This window comes from Podarcis liolepis (genome assembly GCF_965112155.1).
Source record: "Podarcis liolepis genome assembly, chromosome: 2".
Taxonomy (NCBI): domain Eukaryota; kingdom Metazoa; phylum Chordata; class Lepidosauria; order Squamata; family Lacertidae; genus Podarcis; species Podarcis liolepis.
Genome location: NC_139555.1, coordinates 119,113,394 through 119,136,580, shown reverse-complemented (window position 1 = coordinate 119,136,580; position 23,187 = coordinate 119,113,394). Strand labels below are relative to the sequence as shown.

General features: G+C 45.0%; 1 protein-coding gene across 2 annotated transcripts; it reads left to right on the top strand.

Annotated features, from left to right (window-relative positions):
• The first annotated feature begins 10,938 nt into the window (after window positions 1–10,938).
• Window positions 10,939–20,801, top strand: LOC310701309 (uncharacterized protein). Of its 2 annotated transcripts, XM_083492025.1 has the most exons (4): window positions 10,939–10,995; window positions 12,243–12,357; window positions 13,033–14,179; window positions 19,459–20,801. In XM_083492025.1, exons 3-4 carry the CDS (start codon window positions 13,123–13,125, stop codon window positions 20,433–20,435), a joined length of 2,034 nt encoding a protein of 677 aa, XP_083348151.1. In that variant the 5' UTR covers window positions 10,939–10,995; window positions 12,243–12,357; window positions 13,033–13,122; the 3' UTR covers window positions 20,436–20,801. The 2 variants fall into 2 exon arrangements, with proteins under 2 accessions (XP_083348151.1, XP_083348152.1); XM_083492026.1 differs by lacking the exon at window positions 12,243–12,357 and having other exon boundaries at window positions 10,972–10,995.
• Window positions 20,802–23,187: the final 2,386 nt, after the last annotated feature.

Below are 23,187 nucleotides of genomic sequence, written 5' to 3'. Positions count from 1 at the left end.
CGAAACATACGATAACAGAGGCACTCGTTGAACTGTATTTGAAAGCATTACTGCCTCCAACCATGGGACAGGGCATAGCTATCATGAATAGTAGCCATCAATAGTTTCATCTTTCATAAATGGGTGCAATTCTCTTGGAAAGCCATTGCATGACTGAGCACATGATCCTACCAGTTATTCTAGGCTTCCTATTTGGAGAGGATGCCTAAGGGTTGTTCTCCTGCTTCTTCCAGCCACTCTGGGAGTACAATGTGAAAATGCTCATCATCTATTTCCCACCCAAACTACACATTATGTTTTTGGTTTCTTTGCTGCATAAACAAACAACCAAGCTGACATTAACAGTTAAGTACCACTATCTACATGTCCAATGAGATGGCTGAATGCTGCATCTTCCTAAGATGGAGGACAATAGCCCAGGCAACAACAAATTCAAAACAAAACAAAACAAAACAAAAAAGCAATAAATCAAAATGCACAGGGAAAAGAGGATCTCTATCTATCTATCTATCTATCATCTATCTATCTATCATCTATCCATTGCTCTATCTATCTATCTCTGCTGTCTGAGTTCTCTTTTCAGGTCATGCTTCCTCACTCCAACAATTTGTTTTTCTGTGAACTCCAATTCCCAGCAACCTTTGCACTTCCCACATAAACGATTAACACCTGGCCTCATTTAGCTGAGCAAACACCCAAGTGGGACAGTGAAGGGGCTTGAGATGAAGAAGGAAAGTCTGTGAATTCACCAGTGTCTACCAGAACAGGTGAGCTGGAGCCTACCAAGAACTCAAGAGAAGACATGCTGGGATTTGGGTAGAAAATTCTGAACTGGGGGTCCCTATTTTCCCCCTCACCTTTGTGGCATTTAAATGCAGACTTAATCTCACAAGGGGCCGCTGCTCTGGGTCTCAAATGTAGACCTGCCTTAGTCCTAAGAAGACCTGGGTGAGCCAAAGGAGGCTGGCATTCCTCTGGAGGAATGAGAAAGTGACAACAAGGGGGTCCCCAGTTTTATGGGAGGAGGAATATGGTCAGCAAGGAAGAGTGCAAGAGAGGGAATTCTTCCCATGGATGAGTAAACTGGGGTGGGGTCGAGAGGGTAGCCTCTTGGCTTTTGCATTAATTAAATATTTCACTAAGGGGTTAGGGGAAGTGTCCATGTAGGAGCATGGTTGCTTAAGGGACAGTTCTTGGGGAGCTGCAACTCAGAGTCAATATCAGAAGGGAAAAGAGGGACAGGGTGTGTATAAGGGCTTCTGCAGATGGAGGATGCTACATTTAAGGAGCAAAAATGCTGCATTTCGTAGAACAAAGATCAACAAGGTCTTAGAGGGAAAGAATGCAGTTCATTGGGAGAGTACCTGCTTTGCCTTGCAGATAGTTGCAGATTCAATCCAGTCCATGCAGACAGTCCTAAACTAAGTGGCCAACATTCCTATTCTCTTGTGTAGGATCATGAAGGAAATATTATATTGTGAGCTATTTTCATAAAACATTAACATGCGGAATATCAGAAATCTAGGGTACATATGCAGCACTCAAAGTACCCTACCAAGAACTCAAGATAAGACGTGCTGAGATTGGGCAGAAAATTCTGAACTGGGGGTCCCTGTTTCCCCCCCTCTTTCTTCTCCTTTGTGGAATTTGAAATGCAGACTTGATCTCACACCTCTGCAAGGGGCTGCTTCTCTGGGCCTCGGTTGCCGAAGGGAGAGTCCTTGAGGGGCTGCAACCCAGAGTCAATAACAGAAGGGGAAAGAGGGACAGGATGTGTATTAGGGCTTCTGCAGGTGGAAGTTGCGATATTTCCTGGAGCAAAGATTGAAAGAGTCTTAGGGGGAAGGAACGCAGCTCAATGGTCGAGTGCCTACCTTGCACTGCAGAAGGTGGCAAGTTCAGTCCCCAGTATCTCCATGTAGGGCTTGGGAGAGGCTTCCCATATGAAACCCTGGGAGCTGCTGCCCGTGAGTGTAGACAGTACTGAGCTAAGTGGCCAAAGTTACTATTCTCTTGTGTACATGAGGATCATGAAGGAAAAGATTCATTTCTGAGCTGTTTTCCTAAACTAGTGAGTGTCCAGTGTGCATACGGGGATACTCCTGTGCTTCTAATTCTCTGTATTTCCTGTTTCTCAAGATGCTTTGTTTCTAACAATCTACTTTCCTAAACAGGCAAAGGGAAAGCAGCAGCCAGTAGACGAAACAGAAGACGCCTGTGGCTAAGAAGAAGGTTGCAAGGAGCCCAGTTGGACCACAGCCAGGATGATGACGTTTGATACTTGCAAGGAGCCAGACCTGTGCATTGTCTATGGGGAACCCATCAGGCAAAAGCCCATCATCCACAGGAGAACAGGGGGTCAGCAGGAAGCCCACCCAGTTGATGAGGAGGATGAACCCCTTTTTCATGGAGGAAGTTGCAGGGCCTCCTGGGAAATCACGGTACAGACAATTCCTGGTGCTGCTAAGGAGCAGGATGTGTGCATTGTAGGTGAGGAAAACATCTGGCACAACCCCAACACCTGCGAGAGAAATATGTGTTTGCAGAAAATCAGCTCCGGGGAGGGTCCAGTTGATAGCAAAGGAGACTCCAGTGTCCCAAGTAAAACTCCAGCCCAGACCATTGTTGATGCCACAGCCAGGATGATGATGGTTGATACTTCTAGGAAGCCAGACCTGTGCATTGTCTATGGGGAACCTATCAGGACAAAGCCCATCGTCCATAAGAGAACTGAGGGTCAGCAGGAAGCCCACCAAGTCGAGGTGGAAGAGGAGGTACCCTTTCTTCATGGAGGAGGTTGCAGATCCCCCTGGGAAATCATGGTGGTGACAGTTCCTGGTACTACTAAGGAGCAGGATGTGTGCATTGTGGGTGAGGAAAACATCTGGCAGAACCCCAACATCTGTGAGAGAAAAGTGTGTTTGCAGAAAACCCTCTCAGTGGAGAGTCCCATTCACAGCAAACTAGACTCCAGGGTCCCCAGTGAACTTCCAGGCCAGACTGTTGTTGATGCTGCTAAGGGACAAGACATCTGCATTGTGTATGAGCAAGGTGTCCTACAAAAGCCCACCGTCCATATCAGAATTGGGTTTCCTGAGGAAACACAACCAGGGGAGGATGTAGTTAAGCCTGTTGCTGGTGGAGAATATTGGAAAGGCCCCAATGAATCTACTTTCCAAGCCGTTCTTAATGCCACCAAGGAACAAGACTCCTGTGTTGGGTACGAGGAAATGGTTAGTCAGAAGGCCATTTTTCAAGGAAGAGCCCCCTGTGAAGCCACAGCTCAGAGAGGTATGGATACTGGTAAGTAATGGGACTCCGGGGTAATGCATATTGGGGAGGGAAGTCCCACGCTGAATTCCTTCTGAGCTCCAGGCCTTGACTGTCATAGAACCCACTCTAAGTAGGTACTCTTTGCTGCGGAAACAATACTGCTCTTGAGTTGTTTGTGTGTTCGTGTGTGTGTGTGTGTGTGTGTGGCTTGTGCAGAAATTTTAAAAAAGAAATTATATACAGTGGTACCACAGGTTAAGTACTCAATTTGTTCCAGAGGTCCATTCTTAATCTGAAACTGTTCTTAACCTGAAGCACCACTTTAGCTAATGGGGCCTCCTGCTGCCGCTGCACCGCCGCACAGCAATTTCTGTTCTCATCCTGAAGCAAACATCTTAACCCGAGGTACTATTTCTGGGTTAGCAGAGTCTGTAATCTGAAGCGTATGCAACTTGAGGTACCACTGTATACCTCTCTGATAGCAATTTAACTTTGAGCTCCAACAATTCGGTTTGAACTCTAGATTTTTTATTTTTGAAATCTAAATTTCTTTTATCTCCATTAAATATATCATTTACTTGATGATATTGCAACCAACCCCTAAGTACTTCTTCTATTTGATTATATGATTGAAGTTTTAATCCTTTATCGGTTTCCATCCATATCTCACCATAGGTGGCCCACCTTCCCTCAATATTTAATTTTTTAACAGTCAGTGCCCCTACTGGAGATAGCCACCGTGGTGTTTTTCGTTCTAACAGATTTTTATATTTTCCCCAAACTTCATAAATTGACTTTCTTATCACGTGATTTAGAAACCCTTTATAAACTTTACTTTGTCATACCAAAGATAAGAATGCCACCCAAATCTGTTATCATAACCTTCCAAGTCTAGTAAATCCTTATTTTCCAATGTTATCCACTCTTTCAACCAACACAGGCAGGATGCCTCGTAATAGAGTTTCAAATCTGGCATTGAGAATCCACCTCTTTCTTTTTTTATCTATTAAAAGTTTAGATTTTATCCTTGGTTTTTTCCCTTGCCAGATGAACCTCGGTAGTACTTTTTGTCATTCCATAAATTGCCCTGGTCCTTTAATTACCAGAATCATTTGAAATAAAAACAGGATCTTGAGTTTTATATATATGTAAGGCTGCTGGGAGAGCGTTCCGGGCTATCTGCAGCCCCCCCACCCCGATCTCCGAGCATCCTTCAGAGAGCATAGCTCTGGAAAGGCATTCCCTTCTTCTCCAGGGCGCTCCAGCGACATAAACCAACTTGATTTATGCACGCTAATCTTCTGGCAATGCACAGCAAGAAGAATGAACCATCCGTAGATCTAAACTATGTATTTATTTACACTATATTACACTATATTACACAGACACAGAATCATGACGCTCTCTCTCATTCAGCTCCGAAAGAGAACAGGCAAAAGTGAAAGTACATCACATAATACATATAGATAGGATTATATCCGGTTCTCACGCTTCCTTTCCGACAGACCGTGTGATTTCCACTAATCACAAAATGCAGCCTCGGAAGAGTGAAATTGCTAACAAAGGCTTGTGCAGAAATTTCTCAATTTAACTATGTACTTTTTGATGTTTCATTTGTTGCTCATAGTATTTTGCTGTATATTCTACTCTTAAGAACTAGAAAAGTTTCTGTCAGGTGATGGTGTGGTTGCTCGAGAGCAAACAGGCAAGACTCCAACCTGTCTTTTCCAGGCTTTATTATCTGTACAACCTATCTTACAGTGCAGAGCGTCACAAGTCCATGTCTGCTCAGTCGCTAGCAGAATCTGGGAGTGGGCGGTCCTTATACCTTACCCAGCATAACAGTCGTGTGACCCCCATCCTTCTCCTCTCTCTCTGTGCGCAAACCTACTGCACAACGTGGCCACTGGCAAAGGGGTACTTGCCTCCCCTCCCCTTTGCTCAGGCTCGGTGTTGAGGCTCTCCCTAGTATCTTCTGATCCCTGCGCCCTGCGCCCCTTCCCCACTGGAAGCAGGGCTTCCCTCCTCGCAGAGGAAGAACTGCTTCGCAAGATCTTCGGAAGCTCCCTGTAACACAACTGCTCTTCCACCACTCGCCTCTGAGCTGATGGCAGTTCCCTCACAGTTTCAATGCATCAAGAATCAGAAATCTTGCTCTAACCAGGACCAACAACATAGCTATGCTCCCTAAAGCCAATCTAAACTTGCAACTGGAGACTGATGAAACTTTGGCTCTGTCATAGAACCCACTCTATTTAGGTTCTGCTTGCTGGGGAAACAACAGGACTCTTTGCTGGGGAAACTGTACTGTTCTTGGGTTGTACACAGTGTGTGTGTGTGTGTGTGTGTGTGTGTGTGTGTGTGTGTATACACACCGTATTTTTCGCTCTATAAGATGTACCAGACCATAAGACACACCTAGTTTTTGGAAGAGGAAAACAAGAGGCAAAAAATTCTGAATCCCAGAAGCCAGGAAAGCAAGTGGGATCACTGTGCAGCCCTGGCTTATGGGGTAGCCATGCACAACCTCTGCCTGAGAGAGGCTGCGTGCGGCTAAGCAAGAAGCCAGGACAGCCAGCAGGATCGCAGCGCTTTTCCTCCTCGGGGAAAAGCCCCCAAGAGCCGCACACACGCTCCACACGGCTCTTTAAGGGGAGCGCTGAGCAGAGCCTCCCACCTGCATTAGCTCCATAAGACACACACACACTTCCCCTTACTTTTTAGGAGGGGGAAAGTGCGTCTTATAGAGCGAAAAATACGGTAAGCCTTGTAGACAAATTTTTCAATTGTGCTGGGTACTTTTTGATTTTTTGTTATTTCTTCACAACTACTTTCCCTATGTTCGTAGTCTGCTACTTTGGCTGTATTGTCTGCTCTTGAGCACTAGAAAAGTTTCAAAGCACCAAGAATTAGAAATCTTGATCTAACCTCATGATGGACAAAGAATATAGCTATGCTTCCTAAAGCCAATGTAAGCTTCCACCTGCAGACTGAGAAAATATTTGCTCTAAAGATTAGGAACTTGCTGGTGAATCTGACGCAATGGCAAAACCAGACTCAGGATATTGAGCAGAGTGGAAAGAAAGGTCACCCATGATGGCAACTCATTGCCCGCTTTGGCAGCAATGGCCCCAAAAGTGTAACAAAATACGAAATATATTAGATTGAATCACTCTCTTTCCATCTCTCTATGACATCCATGTTTTCCTTCTCTCTTTATCCAGCAGGTGTTGTGCAGTGGAAAGAGAACAGAAGGAAATCTTCCAAAAAAGCACAGGATGAGATGGTGGAGCAGAACCTCCTGAGTCACGATGGACCAAGGAGGGAAAAGAGAAGCCACAGAAAACGGAAGACAGACAAATCCATTGTTCCTCAAAGTAGCTTCTTCACTGAGCAAGGAGAACAACCAGAAAACAGAGATTCTTTGAGAACATCCAAAAAGGAGAAAACAATTCAAACGGCAGAATCTGGAGAAATAAGCAGTGGGAGCAGAAACAATGGAAACAGCCCCACATGCCCTACAGAGGTGAAGCGATTTACTTGTTTGGAGTGTGGAAGGAGCTTCTGCAGCAAATGGAACCTTAAAGTACATAAAAGAACCCACACAGGGGTGAAGCCCTACAAATGTTCTGTGTGTGGGAAACGTTTCGCACGCAGCTCATACCTTAGTGCACATCAAAGAACTCACACAGCGGAGAAATCTTTCAAATGTTCAAAGTGTGGGAAACGTTTCGCACACAACTCATACCTTACAGAACATATAAGAACTCACACAGGGGAGAAACCTTTCAAATGTTCAGTCTGTAATAAATGTTTTGCTAAGATGTCAAACCTTACGAGACATCAGAGCATTCACAAAGGGCAGAGACCCCATGAATGCTCAATATGTGGAAAGAGCTTCACCCGTAAATCAAACCTCAAGAGGCATCAAAAGCTGCACACAAGGGAGACACCGAACCAGGGTTCAAATCTCAGTCAGAGTTTAGATGATGAATCGAGACCTTATGTAGGTGAGAACACACAGCAGATTTAAACCATGTAACTTCAATTATGCTAAGAAGGTCGCATCCACACAATACTTTTAAAGCTTCCCCCCAAGGAATCCTGGGAACTTCAGTTCTTAAGGGAGCTGGCAACTGTAGGTCTATGAAGTACAAACTACTGTTTCCAGAATTCTTTTAACAAACCATAGAAAAGCTATAAATGTGCTTTAAAGGGGTGGTGCAAATGTGACCTCAGCCTCGGTTTCCATCTTTTGGGCGTCGCAGGAGCCACCCAGAGGCCTGTTCCCACCTGAACTTCCCAATACACACACATAATACATGCTTTGGGCAGGTTCTTGGGTCTTTTAAGTGACTAAAACTCATTGCCTCAACTGGCTTGTTGTTTATTGTTTGTGTGGATTCCATGTGATTGTTGAAAAGATTTTTTACATATAATAAAGTGCCTTCATTTTAATAAGTTATGCTATGAAAATTGCTCTTGGGAGAATCTACAGAAAACTCAGCTCTTTCCTTGGCCAGAGCAAAGTCAACCAGCACCTTTCTCTCTTGACACTGGGAATTTCTCCCCAATAAATTCATCCAGCTGAAGTAACCATGTTGGGGATAATTTACGTGATTCTTTAGGCTTTTGAAACCAAAGAGAAGGATTGACCCAAGGAAGGAAGGGAAGTTTGAAAGGCTTCAGAGGCTCCCCTGTTGGAAGTGTAAAATTGGCACAGTAGCTGCTTCTGCTTTTTAGATTTGTTTTGAGACTACCAATCCTGAATAATAAAGTTGCATAAATATTACAGTTTGTACTCTTCTGTTTTCTCTGGTTCCTCACAACAAAAATGGATGCAGCTTTCCAATTTAGGTTGCAGATTCCAGCACACTTAGCACACATTCACAACATAATAATTATAAATAATAATATTAATAATAATTTATTCTTTATACCCCGCCCATATTGCTGGGTTTCCCATGCAGTGGAAGCAATGTGATACTGCTTTAAACAGTCATGGCTTCCCACAAGGAATTCTGGGTGCTAAAGGTTAACAGTGCTGAGATGGGTTAGGGGAGACCTGCTATTCTCCTCACAGAGCTACAGTTTCCAACATTACTGCGGGAGCAAAACTGATGGTTAAACCACTTTGCCCTAGCTGCTCAAAGAACCCTAAAAGATTGGTGAATTGCAGAAGACAAGTTGGATTTTATTTAGTAAGACAGCTGTTAAAGGCACAAGGATCAGAATAAGTACACTCAAAGGAAAGGAGAAGCAGCTTTTGAGGACTCAGAGGATTCCTATTGCCTGGTATCTAAACCACTCACAAATCACTCACAGCTCTGCATTCACTCATTGGCTGAACGGCTGGTGCCTAAAAATAAGGAAGGAAAGAACCAGGAGAATCTCCCTGGGAAGAGCGTTCCAGGAGTGAGGAGGCTCCTCAGGAAAGGCCTGTTCTCAGGCTCCCCATTTTTGCAACCCCCTCTTAAACCCCAATTGATTAAGCAAGGACCAGAGTGTGGCCGGCCACATGCCTCGGGTGGTGACATGTGGAGACAGACCCACGGTCATCATGATATCCACAGCCAGTCACCTTGGTGCTGATGGTTGGAAAATGCCCTGGGGGTGCCTGCAAGCCCCCCGAATTCTGAGCGTCCTCCGGTACGCTCAGCTCTGGAAAAGGCATCTCTCTTCTCTCCAGTGTGCTTCTAGCGACATGCATCATAATGATATATGCACACTAAGCTTTTGGCAAAACACGGCAAGAAGCGTGAGACATCGTAGAGCTAATCTACTATTTATTCACACACTAGGTACAGACAAAAGCATAATGACGTCCGTTCTCTCCAGCTCTGAGAGAACAAACAGAAAGAAATAAAAGTGAAAGTACAGTATAATAGGATCCACAGCAGAAGAGATAAGACTGTCTTCCTTTCCCACCATCGTCCCAAACAGGCATGTGATTTACAACAATCTCATCTGCAGTATCGGAGGAGTGAAATTGCTCACATTGATGTCCCCCAAAACCAGCAGTTCTCTCAACCATCATCAATTCCCCAGGTTGGGGAACTCTGAGTGTCCTCCGGTACACCCAACTCTGGAAAAGGCATCTCCCTTGTGTGGCGAGTTCCCGCCTCCCACCAGTGTCGGGGGCGTGAGCCTGCAACACCACCTCCTCCCAAGGTCGGAAGTGGCTTTGCATGGCGAGTTCCCGCCTCCCACCAGTGGTAAATAACAACACAAGACACCATAATTAAGGTTAATGGGCTAAAATTGGTCACAACTTTATTGGTTACAGGTAAGAGCGGTATTGGATTAGGCACTGGTCCTATCCGTCTATCCGGCTTCAGCCTGATGGTTTGAAGACCGGCAAGGGTTAAAACCAGCAGGCAGTGTGCCATCTGGGCATAACCCGGTCTCCCTCCACTCCCCCTACCCTTAACCACTGTGATGGGGGACCCTGCTATTCTTCCCAGCTCCTCTCCTTCCAGACACATCTCCACTCCCTCAATAATAACAGAGAACAACCAAACACACACAAATGTAAAACAGTTAAAACCATTGGAGCAGCAGGCCTATCTTCAGCTGCCTGAGCCCAAATAACCCTCCCAAAACCTAGACATTTCCTTTAAAAAGAAAAAGTCTGCCCAGGTGGGCATGTTGCGCCCCCAAAGAGGACATGTCCAGGTTTCCCCAGACATATGGCAACTCTACAGTGTATAAAATTCATTGCTACAAAAGGTTTGATGCACAATAGTACCATCATGTTCAGGACCCCTCAACTTCTGAACACCAGATTCTGGGTCTTCTACGTCCAGTAACTGGTCTTCCTAGAACTATCCGATTGGCCACTGTAGAAAATAGAATGCTGGACTAGCTTGTGGTCAAGCTAACATTACCAGGGTCAAAAATTTTTTTTAAGAAAACCACAAAAGTTGATGTTATTATATTGACAATATGTGAAACCGGGCCACAATTTAAACAAAAACAAAAAACAAGAAAGCTATAGCTCAAAGGGCAGGAGGGGAAAAGAGGGCATTTCTGTCTGTCTCTATGCTGTTTAATTTCTCTTTTCAGATCACGCTTCCTCCCTGTTGCAGTTTGCTTTTCTGTGAACTCCACTTCCCAGCAAACTTTGCACTTCCCACAGAAACGATTAACAGCCGGCCCCATTTCTCTGAGCAAACACCCAAGAGGGACAGTGAAGGGGCTTGAGATAAAGAAGGAAATTTTGTTAATTCACCACTGCCTGTCTGAAGGGGTGAGCTGGCCAGTTAAGTAGCGCCATCTACATGTCCAATTAGATGGCTGAATGCTGCATCACCCTTCTATGGAGGACAATAGCCCAGGCAACAACAAATTCAAAACAAAACAAAAGAAGAAAGCAATAAATCAAAGTGCACAGGGAAAAGAGGATCTCTATCTACCTACCTACCTACCTATCTATCTATCTATCATCTATCTATCTATCTATCATCTATCTATCTATCTATCATCTATCCATTGCTCTATCTATCTATCTCTGCTGTCTGAGTTCTCTTTTCAGGTCATGCTTCCTCACTCCAACAGTTTGTTTTTCTGTGAACTCCAATTCCCAGCAGCCTTTGCACTTCCCACATAAACGATCAACACCTGGATCCATTTAGCTGAGCAAAAACCAGTCCAAGTTGGACAGTGAAGGGGCTTGAGATGAAGAAGGAAAGTCTGTGAATTCACCAGTGTCTACCAGAACAGGTGAGCTGGAGCCTACCAAGAACTCAAGATAAGACATGCTGGAATTGGGTAGAAATTTCTGAACTGGGGGTCCCTGTTTTCCCCCTCTTTCTTCCCCTTTGTGGCATTTGAAATGCAGACTTGATCTCACAAGGGGCTGCTGCTCTGAGTCTCAAATGTAGACCTGCCTTAGTCCTAAGATGACCTGGGTGAGTCAAAGGAGGCTGGCATTCCTCTGAAGGAATGAGAAAGTGACAACAAGGGGCTCTCCAGTTTTGTGGGAGGAGGACAATGGTCAGCAAGGAAGAGTGCAAGAGAGGGAATTCTCCCCGTGGATGGGTAAACTGGGGTGGGGTCAAGAGGGTAGCCTCTTGGCTTTTGCATTAATTAAATATTTCACTAAGGGGCAGTGTCCATGTAGGAGCATGATTGCTTAAGGGAGAGTCCTTGGGGAGCTGCAACCCAGAGTCGATATCAGAAGGGGAAAGAGGGACAGGGTGTGTATAAGGGCTTCTGCAGATGGAGGATGCTACATTTAAGGAGCAGAAATGCTGCATTTCGTAGAACAAAGATCAACAAGGTCTTAGAGGGAAGGAATGCAGTTCATTGGGAGAGTACCTGCTTTGCCTTGCAGATAGTTGCAGATTCAATCCAGTCCATGCAGACAGTCCTAAACTAAGTGGCCAACATTCCTATTCTCTTGTGTAGGATCATGAAGGAAATATTATATTGTGAGCTATTTTCATAAAACAATAACATGCGGAATATCAGAAATCTAGGGTACATATGCAGCACTCAAAGTACCCTACTAAGAACTCAAGATAAGACATGCTGAGATTGGGCAGAAAATTCTGAACCTGGGGGTCCCTGTTTTCCCCCTCTTTCTTCTCCTTTGTGGCATTTGAAATGCAGACTTGATCTCACACCTCTGCAAGGGGCTGCTTCTCTGGGCCTCGGTTGCCGAAGGGAGAGTCCTTGAGGGGCTGCAGCCCAGAGTCAATAACAGAAGGGGAAAGAGGGACAGGACGTGTTTTGGGGCTTCTGCAGGTGAGGGATGCTGCATTTCTGGAGCAAATATCATCAGAGTCTTAGGCGGAAGGAATGAAGGTCAGCAATAGGCGGGGATCATGAAAAAAGGTTGGCGTGTTTATGTGTTGATCATGTGCAATATCCAGACTATTTATATTCCAAATAGCTTTACTTTCAGAAACGTAACTGAGAAGATCATTTATATACAATCTCACGTTTAATCACTCTGTCCCTTGTAGAAAGCACAGATTTCTCCCTATTAACGATTAGGGATCTTCCTTTGTCTGTTTTACTTCAAACTTCAAATCACACGGACACAACACTGCCCTCGGCAGCATCCCTAAGGGGACCTGGGTGAGTCAAAGGATGACAGCCCTTTGGAAGAATGAGAAAGTGAAAACAAGGGATTTCTCATTGTGCAGGAGGAGGAATGTGGGTATCAAGGAAGGGTGCAAGAGAGAGATTTCTTCCCCTGGGAGGTTGAGATGGGGTGGGGTCCGGAAGGCATCCTCTTGCCATTTGTGTTTTGCGTTGTTCACATTTTTCACTAAGAAGGGGGATCTTGCTTAAGACAGAGCTGCAGCCTGGAGTCCACAACAAAATGGAAAAGAGGGACAGGATGTGTATTAGGGCTTCTGCAGGTGGAGGTTGCAACATTTCCTGGAGCAAAGATTGAAAGAGTCTTAGGGGGAAGGAACGCAGCTCAGTGGTGGCGTGCCTCCCTTGCATTGCAGAAGGTGGCAAGTTAAATCCCCAGGATCTCCATGTACGGCTTGGGAGAGGCTTCCCATATGGAACCCTGGGAGCTGCTGCCTGTCAGTGTAGACAGTACTGAGCTAAGTGGCCAAAGTTACTATTCTCTTGTGTACATGAGGATCATGAAGGAAAAGATTCATATCTGAGCTGTTTTCCTAAACCAGTAACAGGAGAGTGTCCAGTGTGCATACAGGGATACTCCTGTGCTTCTAATTCTCTGTATTTCCTGTTTCTCAAGATGCTTTATTTCTATCAATCTACTTTCCTAAACAGGCAAAGGGAAAGCGGCAGCCAGTAGACGAAACAGAAGACGCCTGTGGCTAAGAAGAAGGTTGCAAGAAGCCCAGTTGGACCACAGACATAATGATGATGTTTGATACTTGCAAGGAGCCAGACCTGTGCATTGTCTATGGGGAACCCATCAGGCAAAAGCCCATCATCCACAAGAGAACAGAGGGTCAGAAGAAAGCCCACCCAGTCGAGGAGGAGGAGGAGCATGTACCCCTTTTTCCTGGAGGAAGTTGCAGATCCCCCTGGGAAATCACGGTACAGACAATTCCTGGTGCTGCTAAGGAGCAGGATGTGTGCATTGTAGGTGAGGAAAACATCTGGCAGTATTCCAACATCTGCGTGAGAAAGACGTGTTTGCAGAAAATCAGCTCAGGGGAGGGTCCAGTTTACAGCAAAGGAGACTCCAGTGTACCAAGTAAAACGCCAGCCCAGGGTGTTGTTGATGCCACAGCCAGGATGATGGTGCTTGATACTTCTAGGGAGCCAGACCTGTGCATTGTCTATGGGGAACCCATCAGGCCAAAGGCAATCATCCATAAGAGAACTGAGGGTCAGCAGGAAGCCCACCCAGTCGAGGAGGAGGAGGAGGAGGAGGAGGATGTACTCCTTCTTCGTGGAGGAAGTTGCAGATCCCCCTGGGAAATCATGGTGCTGACAGTTCCTGGCGCTGCTAAGGAACAGGACCTGTGCATTGTGGGTGAGGAAAACATCTGGCAGAACCCCAACATCTGTGAGAGAAAAGCGTGTTTGCAGGAAACGCTCTCAGTGGAGAGTCCCGTTCACAGCAAACTAGACTCCAGGGTCCCCAGTGAACTTCCAGCCCAGACTGTTGTTGATGCTGCTAAGGGACAAGACATCTGCATTGTGTATGAGCAAGGTGTCCTACAAAAGCCCACCGTCCATATCAGAATTGGGTTTCCTGAGGAAACACACCCAGGGGAGGATGTAGTTAAGCCTGTTGCTGGTGGAGAAGATTGGAAAGGCCCCAAGGAATCTACTTTCCAAGCCGTTCTTAATGCCACCAAGGAACAAGACTCCTGCGTTGGGTACGAGGAAATGGTTAGTCAGAAGGCCATTTTTCAAGGAAGAGCCCCCTGTGAAGCCACAGCTCAGAGAAGTATGGATACTGGTAAGTAATGGGACTCCCGGGTAATGCTATATTGGGGAGGGAAGTCCCAGGCTGAATTCCTTCTGAGCTCCAGGCCTTGACTGTCATAGAACCCACTCTATGTAGGTACTCTTTGCTGGGGAAACAATACTGCTCTTGAGTTGTGTGTGTTTGTGTGTGTGTGTGTGTGTGTGTGTGTGTGTGGCTTGTGCAGAAATTTTAAAAAAGAAATTATATACAGTGGTACCACAGGTTAAGTGCTTAATTTGTTCCAGAGGTCCATTCTTAATCTGAAACTGTTCTTAACGTGAAGCACCACTTTAGCTAATGGGGCCTCCTGCTGCCGCTGCACCGCCACACAGCAATTTCTGTTTGCATCCTGAAGAAAGTTCTTAACCCGAGGTACTATTTCTGGGTTAGCGGAGTCTGTAATCTGAAGCGTATGCAACTTGAGGTACCACTGTATACATCTCTGATAGCAATTTAACTTTGAGCTCCAACAATTCGGTTTGAAATCTAGATTTTTTATTTTTGAAATCTAAATTTCTTTTATCTCCATTAAATATATCATTTACTTGATGATATTGCAACCAACCCCTAAGTACTTCTATTTGATTATATGATTGAAGTTTTAATCCTTTATCGGTTTCCATCCATATCTCACCATAGGTGGCCCACCTTCCCTCAATATTTAATTTTTTAACAGTCAATGCCCCTACTGGAGATAGCCACCATGGTGTTTTTTGTTCTAACAGATTTCTATATTTGTCCCAAGCTTCATAAATTGACTTTCTTATCACGTGATTTAGAAACCCTTTATGAACTTTACTTTGTCATACCAAAGATAAGAATGCCACCCAAGGACTTCCGGGTTGGTGCCTCCGGCAATGGCGGAGTTCCTCTGACCGGGAGGAACTTGCCCCGTGGGAATTTGGGTCTGTACGGCAAAGGCGGAGACTCGTAAAAATCACAGGTGGGAGAAGCCTGTGAATGTGGGATTCGGCGGGCACCTTTTGCGCCTCCCCTACTCGTGGGGAAACCCGGTTTAGGGGATCCGGAGCGACGTGGGGTGAGCGGCGCGGTGCTTCAAATCGTCTGCTTCTTCCACGGAGCGAAGCCGCATAGCTGTTGCCAGAGAGCACTGACTTTTTCCTGTGGACAATTGGACTCTAAAGTAATTACCCGTGAGTAGAGCTGAAGTGGGAGAATTGGATTTTTAAACGTTTAATTTGGCATCGAAACGGGGAGGTTCAACACAGGAAGTCCGCCTCCCCTTTTGTAAATAAATTAAAGCGATGAGCCTGCAAGCTGAAGTCTTGGAAACCCTTTTGTAAAAAGACTAAAATCTCCATCGGCAAAGAACTAACCCCCCCCCCCCTTTGGAGACAGGGGGGGGGAGTGGTGGACTGAATATGCCTGTAGGAAAGAGTTAAGAGAGTTAAAATACCGCCGCTCAGACCCTGGAAACGGGCTGCCTAGCAGGATCGATGTCTTTTGGAATGTTCATTGACAGCGTTTAGAACGTTCATTGACAGGTTGCAAAATAAGAGAATACATTGTTTCTACTGTTTCCGGCTGCTTTTAAGAGGAGTAAAAGTAACTGAAAACTCAAACTAACTTTGGATTATTGGAACATTGTTTAAAAGAGGACAGTACTGACTAATACAAATAGAAACTGTTTCCCCTAGTCGAAGCTTTTGAAATTGGCTGTTCCATAGGAGCTGGGCTAGGGGAATTTCCAGCTGTAAGATAAAGAAGTGTGAGACTCTGGGATTGACCTTGAGTCTCTTAAGTGTTATGGCAAATGGAAAGGAAAAAATAGACGGAATGTCGACAGCAGAGACCTTAGCGGCCGTATTAGTGAAAATAAACGATTCACTGGAACAACTTCACAAGAAAACAGATGTTATGAATGTGAAAGTAAATGCTGCAAATATTAAAATAGACTTAATGGTAGAAAGTTTAAATAATCTGGGACAAAAGGTGAATACCAACACAGAAACCATCCAGAAATTGATACAGGAATCTACTCTGATATGGCAAACTGCGGATGAAGTTAAAGAGAAAACACTTGCCGCTGAATTTAAAGCAATTCAACTGGAGAGAGAGAGAGTTCCGTCCATACAAGGACAACTTGATGAACATAAGCTGACATTTGCTATGATTGAACTTAAAGAGAAACGGATGAATTTGAGGATCAGAGCCCCACCTGAGGAAAAGGAAAGCTTGACAGAGTTCCAGGAGGAGACAGGACTAACATCAGTTGAGAAAGAGAGGTTTTTGGGGGTTAGTATGACTGCCAGAAATGTGAATCTATTCAAGGACAACTGTGAAGGACATTGGGTTGAAGAGAAGGGGGATTTGGAAATATGGTCAAATCTGAAGTTGTTATTGTCGGGCCGAGTTGCTGTGGTGGGAATGAGGGTTGCTGTGTTGTTGGGGATGTTGCTTTTGTTTCAAACATTGCAAGCTTTGGATGGGATGGATTGTTTCAGGAGGTGGCAGAGGGACGTCTCTAGATTTGTCTGGCAGGGCAGGAAGCCACGAGTAAAATTCAAGATATTGACGGATGCCAAAGAAGGAGGTCGACTTGCCCTGCCAGACCCCTAAACTTTGTTGTGAACCATCTGCTTTTTGCTGGCTGAGAGAATGGTTGTTTTTTGAAAGCACTGAAGTGTTGGATAATGGCAGATGAAGTTGATGGACTATATGGAATTGGCGGAAATGATTGGCAAGATCCGAGACCAGGGAGAAGAGTCGGGGGAAGAAGACTGGAAAAAGTTTAAAGACTATGTATAGAAATAGGGTAAAATTAATGAATGTTAGAAGAATGTTGGAATGAAGTTATACGGCTTTAGTAGAAATGTTATAAGGAACTAAGTATAAATAGATTAATAGAGTATTAAAGGGAAAATAAGGTTAAAATGTGTTAAGATAATTATAGGATAGAAAACAGAGGAAGATGGAAAGGAATTGCTGAAATAATAAATAGAAGTGGAATACAAAAAGGGAGGTGTGAGGAGGTCGTTGGAAATAAGCAAATGAAAGAGAGGGTATTGAAAATGTTTGAGGTGTTTTTTAATTGTTTTTGCATGTTTTTGTTTTGTTTTGTATGTAGAGTTTTTGTATTATATTTGTATTGTTCTTTTTTTTCTTATTTCTTTTTTCTTTTTTCTTGTAGTGCTGTGTTCGAATTGTTTGAAAAGTAATAAATATCATTAAAAAAAAAAGAATGCCACCCAGATCTGTTATCATAACCTTCCAAGTCTAATAAATCCGTATTTTCCAATGTTATCCACTCTTTCAACCAACACAGGCAGGATGCCTCATAATAGAGTTTCAAATCTGGCATTGAGAATCCACCTCTTTCTTTTTTTATCTATTAAAAGTTTAGATTTTATCCTTGGTTTTTTCCCTTGCCAGATGAACCTCGGTAGTACTTTTTGTCATTCCATAAATTGCCCTGGTCCTTTAATTACCAGAATCATCTGGAATAAAAACAGGATCTTGATTTTTATATATATGTAAGGCTGCTGGGAGAGCGTTCCGGGCTATATGCAGCCCCCCCCTCCCGGATCTCCGAGCGTCCTCTGGAAAGCATAGCTCTGGAAAATACATTCCCTTATTCTCCAGGGCGCTCCAGCGACATAAACCAACTTGATTTATGCATGTTAATCTTCTGGCAATGCACAGCAAGAAGAATGAACCATCCGTAGATCTAAACTATGTATTTATTTACACTATATTACACAGACACAGAATCATGATGCTCTCTCTCATTCAGCTCCAAAAGAGAACAGGCAAAAGTGAAAGTACATCACATAATACATATAGATAGGATTATATCCGGTTCTCACGCTTTATTATCTGTACAACCTATCTTACAGTGCAGAGTGTCACAAGTCCATGTCTGCTCAGTCGCTAGCAGAATCTGGGAGTGGGCGGTCCTTATACCTTCCCCAGCATAACAGTTGTGTGACCCCCATCCTTCTCCTCTCTCTGTTTGTGCACAAACCTAATGCACACGTGGACACTGGCAAAGGGGTACTTGCCTCCCCTCCCCTTTGCTCAGGCTCGGTGTTGAGGCTCTCCCTAGCATCTTCTGATCCCTGCGCCCTGCACCCCTTTCCCACTGGAAGCAGGGCTTCCCTCCTTGCAGAGGAAGAACTGCTTCGCAAGATCTTTGGAGGCTCCCGGTAACACAACTGCTCTTCCACCACTCGCCTCTGAGCTGATGGCAGTTCCCTCAGGACGAACAACATAGCTATGCTCCCTAAAGCCAATCTAAACTTGCAATTGGAGACTGATGAAACTTTGGCTCTGTCATAGAACCCACTCTGTTTAGGTTCTGCTTGCTGGGGAAACAGCAGGACTCTTTGCTGGGGAAACTGTACTGTTCTTGGGTTGTACACAGTGTGTGTGTGTGTGTGTGTGTGTGTGTGTGTACACACCGTATTTTTCGCTCTATAAGATGTACCAGACCATAAGACACACCTAGTTTTTGGAAGAGGAAAACAAGAGGCAAAAAATTCTGAATCCCAGAAGCCAGGAAAGTAAGTGGGATCACTGTGCAGCCCTGGCTTATGGGGTAGCCACGCACAACCTCTGCCTGAGAGAGGCTGCGTGCGGCTAAGCAAGAAGCCAGGACAGCCAGCGGGATCGCAGCGCTTTTCCTCCTCGGGGAAAAGCCCCCAAGAGCCGCACACACGCTCCACACGGCTCTTTAAGGGGAGCGCTGAGCAGAGCCTCCCACCTGCATTAGCTCCATAAGACGCACACACACTTCCCCTTACTTTTTAGGAGGGGAAAGGGGCATCTTATAGAGTGAAAAATACAGTAAGCCTTGTAGACAAATTTTTCAATTGTGCTGGGTACTTTTTGATTTTTTGTTATTTCTTCACAACTACTTTCCCTATGTTCGTAGTCTGCTACTTTGGCTGTATTGTCTGCTCATGAGCACTAGAAAAGTTTCAAAGCACCAAGAATTAGAAATCTTGATCTAACCTCATGATGGACAAAAAATATAGCTATGCTTCCTAAAGCCAATGCAAGCTTCCACCTGCAGACTGAGAAAATATTTGCTCTAAAGATTAGGAACTTGCTGGTGAATCTGACGCAATGGCAAAACCAGACTCAGGATATTGAGCAGAGTGGAAAGAAAGGTCACCCATGATGGCAACTCATTGTCCGCTTAGACAACAATGGCCCCAAAAGTGTAACAAAATACAAAATATATTAGATTGAATCACTCTGTTTCCATCTCTCTATGACATCCATGTTTTCCTTCTCTCTTTATCCAGCAGGTGTTGTGCAGTGGAAAGAGAACAGAAGGAAATCTTCAAAAAAAGCACAGGATGAGATGGTGGAGAAGAACCTCCTGAGTCACGATGGACCAAGGAGGGAAAAGAGAAGCCACAGAAAACGGAAGACAGACAAATCCATCGTTCCTCAAAGTAGCTTCTTCACTGAGCAAGGAGAACAACCAGAAAACGGAGATGCTTTGAGAACATCCAAAAAGGAGAAAACAATTCAAAGGGCAGAGTCTGGAGAAATAAGCAGTGGGAGCAGAAACAATGGAAACAGCCCCACATGCCCTACAGAGGTGAAGCGATTTACTTGTTTGGAGTGTGGAAGGAGCTTCAGGTATCAGAAGCAGTTTGCTGCCCATCAGAAGATTCATACAGGACAGAAATCACATAAATGTGCAGACTGTGGAAAGAGCTTCCGCAAGAAATGGAACCTTACAGTACATAAAATAACCCACACAGAGGAGAAGCCTTTCAAATGTACAGTGTGCAAGAAAAGCTTTAATGTGAGATCAAACCTTACTGCACATCAAAGAATTCACACGAGGGAGAAGCCCTACAAATGTTCTGTGTGTGGGAAACGTTTCGCATGCAGCTCATACCTTAATGCACATCAAAGAACTCACACAGGGGAGAAGCCCTACAAATGTTCTCAGTGTGGGAAACGTTTCGCACACAGCTCACACCTTACAGAACATGTAAGAACTCACACAGGGGAGAAACCTTTCAAATGTTCAGTCTGTAATAAATGTTTTGCTAAGACGTCAAACCTTACTAGTCATCAGAGCATTCACAAAGGGCAGAGACCCCATGAATGCTCAATATGTGGAAAGAGCTTCACCCGTAAATCAAACCTCAAGAGGCATCAAAAGCACCACACAAGGGAGACGCCCAACCAGGGTTCAAATCTCAGTCAGAGTTTAGATGATGAATCGAGACCTCGTGAAGGTGAGAACACACAGCGGATTTAAACCATGTAACTTCAACTATGCTAAGAAGGTCGCATCCACACAATACTTTTAAAGCTTCCCCCCAAGGAATCCTGGGAACTTCAGTTCTTAAGGGAGCTGGCAATTGTAGGTCTATGAAGTACAAACTACTGTTTCCAGAATTCTTTTAACAAACCATAGAAAAGCTATAAATGTGCTTTAAAGGGGTGGTGCAAATGTGACCTCAGCCTCGGTTTCCATCTTTTGGGCGTCGCAGGAGCCACCCAGAGGCCTGTCCCCACCTGAACCTCCCAATACACACACATAATACATGCTTTGGGCAGGTTCTTGAGTCTTTTAAGTGACTAAAACACATTGCCTCAACTGGGTTGTTGTTTATTGTTTGTGTGGATTTCATATGATAATTGAAAAGTTTTTTTACATATAATAAAGTGCCTTCATTTTAATAAGTTATGCTATGAAAATTACTCTTGGGAGAATCTAGAGAAAACTCAGTTCTTTCCTTGGCCAGAGCAAAGTCAACCAGCACCTTTCTCTCTTGACATTGGGAATTTCTCTTGGCACCCCAATAAATGTGAGGGCTCTTGTGTTCATCCGGCTGAATTAACATGTTGGGGATAATTTAGGCTCTTGAAACCAAAGAGAAGGATTGATCAAAGGAAGGAAGGAAGGGAAGTTTGAAAGGCTCCAGAGGATTCCCCATTGGAAATGTAAAATTGACACAGTAGCTGCTTCTACTTTTTAGATTTGTTTTGCGACTACCAATCCTGAATAATAAAGTTGTGTAAATATTATGCTTTGTGCATTATTATTATATTAATAATAATTTATTATTTATACCCCACCCATATTGCTGGGTTTCCCATGCAGTGAAAGCAATGTGATACTGCTTTAAACAGTCAAGACTTCCCCCAAGGAATTATGGGAGCTAAAGTTTGTTAGGAGTGCTGAGATGGGTTACCCTTCAATATTTGGGAGAGGTGATGGCGCTCCTCCCCCATCTCATCTACATAACAATATCCCTACCAATGCCTAACTGCCAAGACCAGAGAGGTTGTGACGATTTCCTACGACGTAGGCAAAAAACCAAATGGCCGGTGTCAATTTGCTAAGTGGAAAGAACTCCTACCAGGCCCCTTAACGGCGACCAACCAAAGTCCATAGCAAAGTCCACAGCAAACCTTGAAGGGCGGGTGGGTGGGAAACCGGTCAGCTGAGCGATCCGAAAGAGGGCGATTCCCTGGGCTTGGAGGATGACGCAGCCCAAGGATTCCGCAGTTCGTGCGGGGCTGCAAGCCAGCCACCGCACATGTGTTGGGGGCATGAGCCTGCAACACCACCTCCTCCCAAGGTTGGAAGTGGCTTTGCGTGGTGAGTTCCCGCCTCCCACCAGTGGTAAATAATGACACAAGACACCATAATTAAGATTAATGGGCTAAAATTGGTAACAACTTTATTGGTTATAGGTAAGAACAGTATTGGCTTAGGCACTGGTCCTATCCGTCTATCCGGCTTCAGCCTGATGGCTTGAAGACCGGCAAGGGTTAACACCAGCAGGGAGTGTGCCATCTGGGCATAACCCAGTCTCCCTCACCTCTCCCTACCCTGAACCACTATGGTGGGGGACTCTGCTATTCTTCCCAGCTCCTCTCCTTCCAGACACATCTCCACTCCCTCAATAATAACAGAGAACAACCAAACACACACAAATGTCAAACAGTTAAAACCATTGGAGCAGCAGGCCTGTCTCCAGCTGCCTGAGCCCAAATAACCCTCCCCAAACCTAGACATTTCCTTTAAAAAGAAAAAGTCTGCCCAGGTGGGCATGTTGCGCCCCCAAAGAGGACATGTCCAGGTTTTCCCAGACATATGGCAACCCTACAGTGTATAAAATTCATTGCTACAAAAGGTTTGATGCACAATAGTACCATCATGTTCAGGACCCCTCAACTTCTGAACACCAGATTCTGGGTCTTCTACGTCCAGTAACTGGTCTTCCTAGAGCTATCCGATTGGCCACTGTAGAAAATAAAATGCTGGACTAGCTTATGGTCAAGCTAACTGTTATGTAGTGTAGTTTCACCCTGGGCCAACAGGGGGATACTGTATATAGTTTTCACTCAGGTCTGTAGATAGTTTTCACTCAGGTCCGCGGCAGTTATTTTAGGCGGGAACTCTGGGCTGTTGTGGTTACAATGTTGACAGCCGGCTGCCTATAAATACAGGCCGGCTGAGCTGTTCGCAGTCAGTTCTATTCCAGCTTACCATAATAAAGAGCTACTTGAAGAAATCGCTGTGCCAGCTGCTATGTCAACCCACGACTTAACACTGGCGACGAGGATGGGATTGATGGACATCAGAGCACAGCCAGATGCGGCCAGCCTCTGAACTGAGCTGAATCACTGAGCTGAATCACAGAGCGAAATCACTGAGCGAAATCACTGGGCAGAATCAATTCAGAGCTGACTGTTCTGGCTAGAGCACTGTGTTCCATCCATCGCCCTTCACGCCGGCATCGGAATCATGGCTTCACTTGTGCCTCTACCGCCGTTTGCGCCAGCCTCTGAATCATGGGACTCCTACCTCGCTCGGTTCGACTGCTACCTCCAAGCCAACGAGCTGACAGCAGTATCAAAGGATCGGAAGCGGGGCCTATTCCTCAGCCTCTGTGGGCCTGAGGTGTTTGAGACGGCCCGAGCGTTGGTTGCGCCTGAAGCAGTCCAGGCAACACCATGGGACACGATCCAAGATAAGCTCCGCAACCACTACGCAC